Source organism: Hemicordylus capensis, chromosome 1 (assembly GCF_027244095.1).
Source record: "Hemicordylus capensis ecotype Gifberg chromosome 1, rHemCap1.1.pri, whole genome shotgun sequence".
In the NCBI taxonomy this organism is placed as follows: domain Eukaryota; kingdom Metazoa; phylum Chordata; class Lepidosauria; order Squamata; family Cordylidae; genus Hemicordylus; species Hemicordylus capensis.
In genome coordinates, this window is record NC_069657.1 from 79500225 (window position 1) to 79512542 (window position 12318).

Below are 12318 nucleotides of genomic sequence, written 5' to 3' on the forward strand. Positions count from 1 at the left end.
CAACACATAAATAGATACAAATAATGAAAATTGTTGGGTACTTTTGCTGAAAAGGATTTGCTTCTGAATAAAATTATGAAAGGATCGTGAGGATGAAGACAGACTTTGGCAGATAATAATAGTGCTATATTTAACATGCTGTTTCAGATTCCACTTCTGGCTAATTGTGGAAAAGCAATACTAAAAAGCCCGAGGCTAGAAGCTAACTACCTCTGGCACAGCAAATAAGGCTCACAATATGGGCTTAAGTAAGTCAATAAAACTTTCAATTTGGCAAAAACAGTTTTCACGGCTAGTTATCAAATTAATCATTAGAGTGGGAAAAGTTAATAAAGTGCAGCAATGAAGGGTTCTGCTCAGTTTTGGAGTGACCTAACCATGTTGAGCATGATTTAGAAATGCTGTTCAGCCTTACTGAATATTAAGAGCTGAAATGCATGCTTATCCTACTTGGGGCTAGAATCCTTTATATGTCAATATAATGTAAAAAGAAAGAAACCCAAGTTCTCTTTTCAATTAATTCCCTGCCTATTGCAACATCTTGCTTGCAAAACCAATTTCAAGCACGAACAGGCAAGTTTGTCATAAGACTAAAATTTGTCATAAGCTCTGTACCGCCCTGAGCCTTTGGATGGGGTGGTTTAGAAATGTAATAAACAAACAAACAGACAAACAACAATAAGCACAAATGAGCCTAACAAAGATCGAAGCCTTGGCCATAGTCCATGCCAGCAATGTTCTATTAATAAGCTTACAAATATTCCCATACTTTCCTCCTTGACATTTCCAGCTGCTGGAGTGGATCCGTCGCACCATACCTTGGCTGGAGAATCGGGCACCAGAGAACACCATGCAAGCCATGCAGCAGAAACTGGAGGATTTCCGAGATTATCGCCGCCTTCACAAGCCTCCCAAAGTTCAAGAGAAGTGCCAGCTTGAGATCAACTTCAACACGTTGCAGACTAAGCTGCGGCTTAGCAACAGGCCAGCCTTCATGCCTTCTGAAGGGAAAATGGTCTCGGTGAGTGTGTTCGGCTAATGAGCAGTGTTCCCTGTAACAGGGATTCCCAGGTATTGTTGACTACAACTTCCATAATCCCCAGCACTGAAGTCAACAACCACTTGGAATCTCTGTAATAAAGAACAGTGGCTCTGAGCACAACTACTTGGGAAAGTTCAAAGTTTTACAGATCTATGTCCCATAGCCAAAGCTATTGTGAAGATACGTATTGGTATTCCAACCCAGTCCTCATATGCTTTTATACCACATGGATTTCAGCTGACTTTGTCACTGCAAACAGTGATCCGCACAGATTACATCCCTTTAAGAAATGTCTATAAATGGTATGGTTCTTAGAAGCTGATGTCTTGTCCCTTCCAGTTACCCAACAACCAAAAAATTCTGACACAAAAGGGATGCTTTTACAGATGTTGTCATGGCCCAGGACCCATTAATAGGAGGAGTCTTGCATAAGATGAGGAGTCATGAACATCAAGAAGCCTGATAATGGGGGAAGGCCTTCCTCCTGGACTGTCTCCTGAAATAGCTACTTTTTGCATGACCTTGGATGAAGAGAAGGAGGAACCCCAACAGGGTCTAGGCCACCTCCACCCCCTTCTCCTGAGAATGTTTCCTTGCCAGCATCCTTGGATACCAATGGCCCTTGCCAAGAAACTCCCTCACCTCCAAGTATCCTTCTTGCAGCACTACATCGGTCCCACAGGCAACATCAGCCTTGCTGGAGAGTACACCTCAAAAGCAGAGTGCTGAGAACTGATCTCCAGGGAGGCAGGGACTAGAAGATACAACTCTCTGCAGGAGTTTTTTTTAGCCCTCATTGACTTCAGACCTGTGCTGGAGCACCTCTCCAAACTACCTGTTCTCTGGCCCAGGTCCTGCCGGCTAGCCCTAGGTTTGACTCTGGCTCCCACAGTGCATTGGCCTTGTGTGCTCTTCACTGTTGCCTGCCTGCCAATCTGCCAAGCTCTACCACCCATCCAGGGCTAGCACTGCAGGCATTCCATAGCCTTAACCCCCACACTAGGCAATGGCTCTCCTATCAGCTTTAGATATGAACTGGAGACAAGTGGTAGCCTCCTTCAGACACATGAGTTCAGTTACTAGACTGCTTGTGAATGATCCAATGGCTCACATGGTTTTTCTGTTAGTTTGTCATTGTTCTTTCAAGAAATCATGCTATCAAACCGATGCCATCCTGTCAGTTTATTTGTAGACCAAAGTACAGTGGTCCCTCAACTTACGAAGATAATCCGTTCCGAACGCACATTCGTAGGTCAGAATTTTCGTAAGTCGAAAAGCGCATCCACGGAGGTCCGGAAACATTCGTAGGTCGAGGAAACCGCATCTAAAAATTCGTAGGTCGAGGAAGCCGCATCTAAACCGGCAACGACTTCCAGTATTTTTTGTCGTTCGTATGTCGAAATCTTCGGATGTCGAGTACTTCGTAAGTCGAGGGACCACTGTACTGTTTGGTAGGGATGTACACAAACCTGTTCGGAGGCCCTTTTACAGGCCTCCAAACAGGTTCGAATGGGGGGGGGATTCGAAGTCGGGGGGCTGTCACTTTAAGAGTGGGGGAGGGTGCACTTACCCCTCCCCACGCTTTACCCCCGCCAGCGCTCGGTGTCCATAAAAACCTTCAGGGCAGCAGTGTACTTCCCTGCTGCCCCTTCCCGCTCTTAGGCTGGAAGTGGCCAGAAGTACCGGGCGCGCACGTCGTGTGCACGTCAGACAGGCATGTGACGGGCGCACGCACACCCAGTACTTCCGGCCACTTCTAGCCAAAGAGGGGGGAAGGGGCAGCAAGAAGGCTTTTACAAACACCGAGCACCGGCAGGGGGAGGAGTAAGTGCACCCTTCCCAGCCCTTAAAGTGACACACACACCCCACCCCCTCGAGCCACCCCCGCCCGGTTCTGTGCACATGCCTACTGTTTGGTACTCTTTAGTGATGTGATTCTGTCTTAATACAGGTTGATTGTAAGCCAGTGGCCTGCTTGGGTGAACTATGTAAGGGCAACATGTGCAGAATGTTTTCTCTTCTTTGGAACTCTTCCATCCTTCCTTGACAGTGTGCACTTCTACTTTGCTACAGGATATAAATAATGCATGGAGTGGCCTGGAGCAGGCTGAGAAGGGCTATGAAGAGTGGCTTCTGAATGATATCCGAAGGCTTGAGCGGCTGGAGCACCTGGCTGGGAAGTTTCGGCAGAAAGCTTCCATTCACGAATCCTGGACAGATGGTAGTGCAGATCCTAGTGTGTCCCTATCAGCAGGCCTATGGAGCTGTGCTGAAAATAAACATAATTGCTCTGATCTGAGCTAATAATAGTCTGCTATGAAATAACTCAGATGAAAAACTGCAGGATTCTACAGCCTTTCTATATTAGCAAATCAGTATATTTGGCTTCATTTATATACTGCTTCCTCCAGTCATGCTCTCCACATGGCGCACTACTGATGCCCGGACCCTGGAAGTCTTCTTCAGCAACCCTCCTTCTAGCGTCTGAGGTTTACTTGGCATTGCCCAGACAGCTCCAAGCCTATGGCCTTTGTGGCCATTCGTACTAGAATGTTGCTTTTTAAAAACAAAACAAACACACAAAAACAGCATGAAAACTGAGATTCCCAGGAAGTTGTACTCTGTGCCCGCCGCCATATTCTGTGCTTTTTCTGCACATGTGTAAAGTTGTAACTCTACCTCTTAAACAAGACTAAGGTGCCATTGCAGAAATAACATAATGAATATGACATCCTGGAGAGGCAGTGGTGGAGGAAGGCTGGCGCTGGCCCGTGTTTGGCCGCAGTGGCCACCTGCCCCCCCCCCGGCCCGCATCTGACGTCAGGCGCAGGGGGGTGGCTAGCCACGCCCCCCACATCTGACATCAGGCAAGGGGACGTGATCTTTCAAATGGGGCCACGTGGCCCCGTTTGCAAGGGAGATTGGCCTGCGCTGTGTTGGGCAGCGCGGGCCAGAGCAACTCTCCCTGCCTTTAAAGGCAGGGAGAGCCGTTCCAGCCGTGCTGCCAACACAACGTGGGCCAATTTCGGTCCCAAATGGGGCTGCGCGGCCCTGTTTGAGAGCAAAATAATAACCCCGCATCGGACATCAGGCCCTAGTGTCTGGGGTTGCAAGGCGTGGCTCCTGGGGGCAGTGGCCCAGGTTCTTTGAACTAATTCGCCAATGGTGGCTCCGTCCCTGTGGAAAGGAGAGCTGGTCGTGTGGTAGCAAACATGACTTGTCGCCTTAGGTACGTAGGGTCCACCCTGGTTGCATATGAATGGGAGACTTGATGTGTGAGCACTGTAAGACATTCCCCTCAGGGGATGGAGCCACTCTGGGAAGAACATCTAGGTTCCCTCCCTGGCATCTTCAAGATAGGGCTGAGAGAGATTCCTGCTTGCAACCTTGGAGAAGCCGCTGCCAGTCTGTGTAGACAATACTGAGCTAGATGGACCAGTGATCTCACTCGGTAGGAGGCAGCTTCCTATGTTCCTATGTTAATATCTCATACCAAAATGTAGAAGTCTACTCTTTCCAGATAACTTTGATGTGACCCCTCCAAAATAGCCTGTTGCACAATGCCATTGGTTCCAGCTGCAGTGCCTTTCTGGATACCCAGGACTGTGTAGAGAACAACCTGCTTGTGCTAACGGTTAGGTTTGTGTCATTGGTGCCATATCTGAAGCAAGTAGCAAGACCTGCTTCTTTAACATCCATTCAAAATGTTAACGATGAAAGAAATCATTTTTGCATATGAACAATTAGTTTGTGAAAGAGGTAAGATCTTGCCCACATCCAAGTCTGTCTATATCTACTGTGCAACATGATAAGATAAGATACGTTCTTTATTCAGTCACTGACCAGGACACTAACATGTGCTGATAAATGATTACAGTTGAGTTCCAGTTTCTGACCCGTAGGGAATACAGGGGTGGATTAATCTTTTTGCCACCCTTTAAAAAAGAAAAGAAAAAAGCTCCGGGGGGGAGGGGAAAGTTCCCCTTTTGATTTTTAAAAAAGCCACAGCCACTAGCTGCAGGGGGGTGGGGTAGGGAAAGGTTCTCCCTTTTAGGGGTGGGTCCGAACCGGTCCGGAGGCCATTCTAAAGAATGGCCGAACTGCCGGACTGGTTCGGATCTGGCTGGTTCGGGTCCGGGTGGAGGGTATTTCTTTAAGGGCGGGAGGGCTTGCTTACCCCTCCTGCCTCTTTGCCTCCACCAGAGGCCGTATTTCACGGAGTAATGGGGGCGCAGGAAACCAGCCGCCCCCACCGCCGCCCCTGCCCCGCCGCGAGCAGATTAAGGCACAAATTACCGCTACCACTACTGCCGTCGCCCGCCAGCCCTCCCTCCCTCCCAGCCGCCCGCCCGCCCAAGTCCTCACCGGATGATGTTGTAAACAAAGAGAGGAGCTACCGAACAGAGCTCCTCTCCCTTTGAAGTCCTGCAGGCTACTGAGGATTTGCGCGCGCGCATGCGCATGCCACAAAGGACGCCGATCGCCGGAGGCCTGGTCTACCCGGCCTTTTCCTGGCCACCACCACTGCGCCCCATCCCGCCGCCAATGATCTTTCGGGAGCAAAAGGAGGAACTTTCCCCTCACCCGGTCGCCCTCCTCCCCGCAGCCACTGCCACCACCATGGCTTTTTTAAAAATCAACCTAAAAGGGGGGGACTTTCCCCACACCTCCACTCTCTGGAGGTACTGCCGCCGCCGCCGCCGCTTTTCAAATTTTGCCGCCCTAGGCAGATGCCTCCTCTGCCTCTGTGTTAATCCACACCTGAGGGAATATAACCCTTCAGGCATTGGGACTTACCAACTGACCCCACTAAGGAGCCCATATTCATAACTGAAAAGTTGACAGCCGTACTGAATAATGGGCCCCGTATCATTTTCTTCTCGGCATGCTAGCAGGCCAGTGGGGCATCCAGAACCTGCCTTCTCAAAGTGTCAGTTAGTTATTTTAGTCGAGTGTGTCTACCGGGGAAAGGTAACAAAACTAAATTGGATTATCTAGTTGTCAGAGAAATGTGCTGATCTCCAGTCAGAATTTCATGATATGAAACTTGTTTTTAAAGAGTAATACTGGTTGCTCTGCAAGAACTTCTGTTGGCAAATGAAAAGCCAGAAGGCCTGCTACTCTCTGATCGTTTGCCTGTGTTTTGGCTCCCCCTGTAGGTAAAGAAGCAATGTTGCAGCAGAAGGATTATGAAACTGCTACCCTCTCAGAGATCAAGGCTCTGTTAAAGAAGCACGAAGCATTTGAAAGTGACCTAGCTGCTCACCAGGACCGTGTGGAACAGATTGCTGCTATTGCACAGGAGCTCAAGTAAGGCTCCCATATAATTCACGGGCTTCTCTTGTCACATCACCAATCAATGGAATTTTCAGAAGTCAACCAACATCCTACTTGGATATTGCCCGGGGAAGTGTTGACACCTCTATGCTTGCTTCACTCATTTTTTAATCTTGTGCTAAAAGCCCTTTAGGGCAGATAAAGTGGTCTTATAAGTTTTCATGTGTCCTGCCATCACCAGGATTCTGATCTTTTACTTGGGGCACTTGGAACTAATTTCCTGGAAAGGGGCCTTCATGTATTAACAGCCCGTTCTCATTGTACCACCATGAATGGTACCTGAAAATATGCCCCTGAGGTTGCGCAGCCCTAAGGGACATGTTTTTGGATGGCACAGAGGGCTTCTTGCTCAGTGCAGTTACTCTGGAAGTGGTATTAGTCTGTTCCTCTTGCTGTACTGGTGTTTCCTTGCTCTGGATGTCAACTACTGAGTGTCCGGTTTGTTTTTGTTTTTCCATTTATATCCTACTCTTCCTCTAAGGAGCCCAGAGCAGAGTTCATGGTTATGTTTATCCTTACAACAACCCTATGAGGCAGGTTCGACTGAGAGAGAAGTGACTGGCCCAGAGTCACCCAGTGAGTTTCATGGCTGAGTGGGGATTTGAACTCAGGTCTCCCCAGTCCTAGTTCAGCACTCTAACCACTACACCACACTGGCTCTTCCTGTTACTACTCTTCCATGAGGACAAGGGGTCTTTTTAAATTAAGGTTTCCAACTTTTACCAATGAGTCTGATAAACTTCTTGTTTTGCTTATCCTTCATTAGTGAGCTGGATTATTATGATTCGCCAAGTGTCAATGCCAGGTGCCAGAAAATATGTGACCAGTGGGATAACCTGGGGGCTCTGACCCAGAAACGACGAGAAGCATTGGAGGTAGGATGTGCTTGTACATACTGAGCCTCAACATTGATTTTTTTCCTAGGTTTCCTGGCTGCTCTCTTTTCAAAGATTGTGGGTGGAGGACTATGCAACTAAAAATAGATACCTCATATACTCTTTGAAACCAGATTAAAACCGGTTTAAAGACCAGTTTTATAGGATCCCGGTTATTCAACCCTTTTTCACTGTTCATGCTTCAGATAGACTAATGTAAAGTCAGTCTCTGATATATTGCAATTTCAGATTATTTCTGTGTTTGGATGTCCTGTACACTGTTTGGAAAAAGGAAATGGCCCAGTCTGAATGCCATGAACTTTAAGGCCTTTTCTCTAGTTTTTTGATCTACAATTCATTTTTAAAGTATTTGGTCACAGGCCAGCTGGGACAAAACAGAAGAACTAATTAATGCACTGTTTTAAGGGTCATAACAGGGCAGGGAAATACAGGATGCCATGCCTATGTTCTTGTTTAACTTCTGTTTTCTCTTTTTGTGGGGGGTTTTTAGAGAACAGAAAAATTGCTGGAAACAATTGATCAGCTGTATCTAGAATATGCCAAACGGGCTGCTCCTTTCAATAACTGGATGGAAGGGGCGATGGAAGATCTTCAGGATACGTTCATAGTGCATACCATTGAGGAGATCCAGGTATATACCAATCCTTCTCTTAGGATGAAGCCAACTTCTTTGTCCTTGTTTACTTACCATTGGTGCTGGGTCATGGGGTTGAATTTCAGCTACTTGTAACACTTTGTAGCAAAGAAAATAGCTCATCCACACCCAAAGATTACAGCAGGTAACAACCACTGTCTAAATAAGTGGATTAGGTGAATCCCTTCCTCAAAGGATACAGTCTGAAGCAAATGGGACATAAGGAAAAGAGAGAGACAAAAGTTGAAATCGCTTAATTTCTTTCCACCCACCTCTGTTCCCCAGTCTTATTTCCTGTTATTTCCCTATATTCTGAAAATAAACATTGTGTTCTCACTTTACATTTTGGCCAGGGTTTAATTCATGCCAGGGCCCAGTACCAGAATCTGTTTTCAGCAGCCCTGAAATATGTGAAGTAATAATAAACAAAAGTCATGCCTGAACACATGCCCCTTTCTTACCTCTGAGTTGCCATAGTCAGTCCCTGAACCATTGGGATTGAGGACCAGGGCCTGGAGGAGAGTAGTTGGCATTGTTTCCTGAAAGATTTAGGCATCTCTTTCTTTAGAAATTGAATACTCTGGGTATTAAATCAGGCATAGATTACCTTGGCTCTCCAGCTGTTGTTGAACTACAACTCCCATTATCCCCAGCCACAATTGTGGCTGGAGATGATGGGAGCTGTAGTTTAACAACAGCTGGAGGGCCAAATTTGCCCAGCCCTAATCTAGATCCATGCAGGCATTCTGCAGACTTGAAGTAGAGTATTCTGTCTCATGGGCCACAATCAAGAGACTCATGGATTCTTATGCAGATGAACAAGTATTAAGACCTCCCTAAACACATACATACATATGATATAAAGTACAAACATCTTCAATGACTGAATTATAAACTCATTCAACACAAACTTATTAATCCATTGGGGTCATTGGATGCTACCCTCCTGAGGAAAAGCAGGTTCAGTAGGGAGCATTTTTGCCAGAATCAAGGTGTAAGAGGAAAGGGTTAGATCAGGCATCCCCAAACTGCGACCTTCCAGATGTTGCTGAACTACAACTCCCAGCATCCCTAGACACAATTTTTTGTGGCTGGGTATGCTCTAAGTTGTAGTTCAGCAACATCTGGAGGGCCGCAGTTTGGGGATGCCTGGGTTAGATATCCCCTCGCTGTGTGCCACAGTCATAATTCTAATTCCCTCTTCTCTTCAATGGCTGCTATTTAAGTTGAAAAGACACACAAAGGGCCAAACTATATATCTAACAATACATAAAGTTTGGTATTTACTCTTCTTTTGCATTACTAACTCAGATCTTCCATGACACAGTGGCGTTGATAACATGGTTGTAAAGACTGCATCTCTTCTATTCAATTCTTCTCATGTCATCTTCTTTGTTCAGGGATTGACTACAGCCCACGAACAGTTCAAAGCTACTTTGCCAGATGCTGACAAGGAGCGACAGGCCATCCTAGGAATTCACAATGAAGTGTCAAAAATTGTTCAAACATATCATGTCAACATGGCAGGAACCAACCCCTACACCACCATCAACCCACAGGAAATCAATAGCAAATGGGACCATGTGAGTTACTTTTAAGGCTTGTAATTATTTCTTTAGGTGGGAAGCTCAAGGCTCCTTTTGGCATTTTGGCAAGCTTTTAGCAGCCCAATCCTATGCTAGAGGGCAAGTCCCACTGAGTGTGCATGAGATTCCAGCTTTGCTGTCAATTCCAGTACATATATAGTACAATCACCCCTTGTGTCTTGAATTATACCCAAGTGTTGCACACAACCTTGATTTATACCCAAGTGTATAACCTTAATTTATACCAAATGTTTCACAGTTATACCCAAGAGTTTCACATAAATGCATGAAACACAAGTGTGAAACTTATGTGAAACACAAAACTCTTCACAGTGCAGATTATAAATGATTTGAATTTAATGTTGTTCTTGTCCTGTGAAAATAATTGATGCCAATGAAATTAATGCCAATGAAAAAGAATAACTGAGAGGCATGGTGACTTAAGTCTTAGGTGTGCCCACTTGAAGTGAGCCAATTCTTATTCCTTTCAAAAACATTGGGGAGCTCATCTGTTTGGGCCATCCTGCCTTTGTTTGTTCTGTTGAAGCTCCCATTGTTGGATCTCCCAATATTAAATGTGGCCATTTTATTTAGTTTTTTTGACATTAATCCGCAAATCCTGTTACAGTACCTGAACAGAAGACATTAGAGGATTTTGCTTTCAATTAACAGTGCATACAACTTTGTTTCCCCAGAATGCTTTGTGTTTACATAGCATCATATGAAATATTCTAAGCTTTGATTATTCTTGCTGAAGGTGAGACAGCTGGTTCCCAGGCGGGATCAGGCTCTGATGGAAGAACACGCACGTCAGCAACATAATGAGAGACTCCGCAAGCAGTTTGGGGCTCAAGCCAATGTGATTGGACCCTGGATCCAAACTAAAATGGAGGTAAACACTTGCTAATTCTTTACTGTAGTGCCCTCTATTTAGGCATTGTCCTTTCATGCTTTAAATGATGGGAGTTCTTGCTGAAGTAAAAAGAGACAAGCTCCAGATGACTCTTCACTCTTTTTCTCTTTCCTTTATACTGATAGGTTTTGTATACAGTTATCCCTTGCAAACCGCCAGTTTCCCAATTGCAGTTTTGAGAGAAACTGGGAAATCGTGGTAGGTTTTGACAACCGTGACCCAAGTAGCCATGGATTGGCGAGACCTTTTGGCAATTTGAGGGCTTTAAAAATGATTGGGGGGGGTCAGGGTTGATTTTGGGGGGTCAAGAGTGATTTTCAGGGGCTCAAGGGTAGTTTTCAGGAGTCAGGGGATGATTATCAGGGATTTCTATTTTTTACTGAATTGCAGCCGCAATTCCCCTAACTCCCTGTTTGCCATTGATTTCAATGGCTTGCCAACCGCGATTTGCCAACCATGAGGTTTTCCCGGAATGGAACCCTCGCAGTTGGCGAGGGATGACTGTACATATGTTTTGCCTTAAGTACTCAGTAGCCAGCATCTGCAATTTTCTTTAGGTCACTTACCTTATCAGAATAACATTCCACTTTGCATAACCATTGCAATATAAGCAGTGTTTCAGGATGCTTCCTATAATAGATTACTCTTGCAGAGTTAACTAAATGCACTTGAAATTTGAATAAATGTACAATGGCTATACTGGAGCCATAGTAGTATTAGAAACCTTCCCTTAGTTTGCTGAAGGAAGAGTTGCTTTTCTTTTTCCAAAATTGCTTGTACCAGTGGTTTGTGCCCCTAGGTTGCAGTTGTCCTGAGTAGACCATCTAAAAATATGTACACTAAAAGTGCAGGTGCAGAATTATTACTGGAATAATGTGATCTGCTTAGATTTCTGCCAGACAACTTAAGTTTTAAGTTGAAATTCAAATGCCATTTGCGTCTCTAATACAGGACTACTTCTGACATATTTAAAGCCTGTCTCCACAGTAGTGCCTTTGAAATTTGGGGTCTGAATTAATCATCCACATGGATGTCTTTTCTGGAAAGATCTTTGAGCAGGAGGAATTAAGTATCCTATTCATAGATCTTTTTCTGGGAAACCAGCATAGATGCCCAGTAATGGCACAGTGTCCTCTGTGCACATTCCTCCTCGGGTATATTTGTCTAGATCCTCAAGACATGATGTAGCCAAAGGCAAGCACTTTTTGAATACCATTCAATAGGAGAAATTTTGTACATGTGTTAACATTCATATTGAAATCAGCAGGACTTAAAAGTGCTCAATTTTGCTAGATTGTACCAGTGGCCTTGTGCAGACACACACTGAGACTGTTCTCTTGCGCAGTCAAGACCAGGCTAAGAAAGCTAAGCCTGGTCTTGGCTGTGCGTGAGAACCTCTGGGTTCGCACCCAATCCTGGCAGTGCTCCGGCGGCAAGCCCACTTAGGGAGCCCGCTCCTTTAGCCCTGTTTTCCAGATTGCGTGCAGTGCCAGCTACTTTCAGCAGACACTGCAACACTGGCAGGCACTTGCCTGTCGCTGGGGGTATCCCCACAATGCACCGCACACTCATGTGGTGAATTGTGGGAGTTTCAGGGGCCAGGACAACACATCCTGACCCCCGCACTTCCATGCTGCCGGGGGAAGCTGCAGAGCATCTGGGCACACTGGATCATGTGTACCCTGATCCTCCCAGACCCAACAGCCGGGTGGTCTCCGGGGAAGCCAAGCTTCTGCTGCCTTCCCTGCCGCCCACCCTGAAGCCCTCTTATGCGATCATGAGAAAGGGCTCACTGCATGGAAACTGGTCCATAGGAATTTCAAGGCTGTGTGGCAGACTCAGAACAGGGTCAAATGTGAGCCTGGGTTCACACCTCTAACATATAAAACAGTAGTAAGGTCTAAAGTGTT

At 45.9% G+C, this 12318-nt stretch overlaps 1 protein-coding gene across 6 annotated transcripts in view; it reads left to right on the top strand.

Annotated features, from left to right (window-relative positions):
• ACTN1 (actinin alpha 1) overlaps positions 1 to 12318 on the top strand; it is a 147568-nt gene that overhangs the window by 119980 nt on the left and 15270 nt on the right. For all 6 annotated transcript variants that reach the window (XM_053262872.1, XM_053262908.1, XM_053262864.1 and 3 more), the window contains exons 10-16: positions 791 to 1021; positions 3116 to 3263; positions 6202 to 6352; positions 7146 to 7254; positions 7766 to 7906; positions 9310 to 9492; positions 10253 to 10387. In XM_053262872.1, the coding sequence (XP_053118847.1) occupies positions 791 to 1021; positions 3116 to 3263; positions 6202 to 6352; positions 7146 to 7254; positions 7766 to 7906; positions 9310 to 9492; positions 10253 to 10387 (1098 nt within the window). The remainder of the gene's footprint in view (positions 1 to 790; positions 1022 to 3115; positions 3264 to 6201; positions 6353 to 7145; positions 7255 to 7765; positions 7907 to 9309; positions 9493 to 10252; positions 10388 to 12318) is intronic.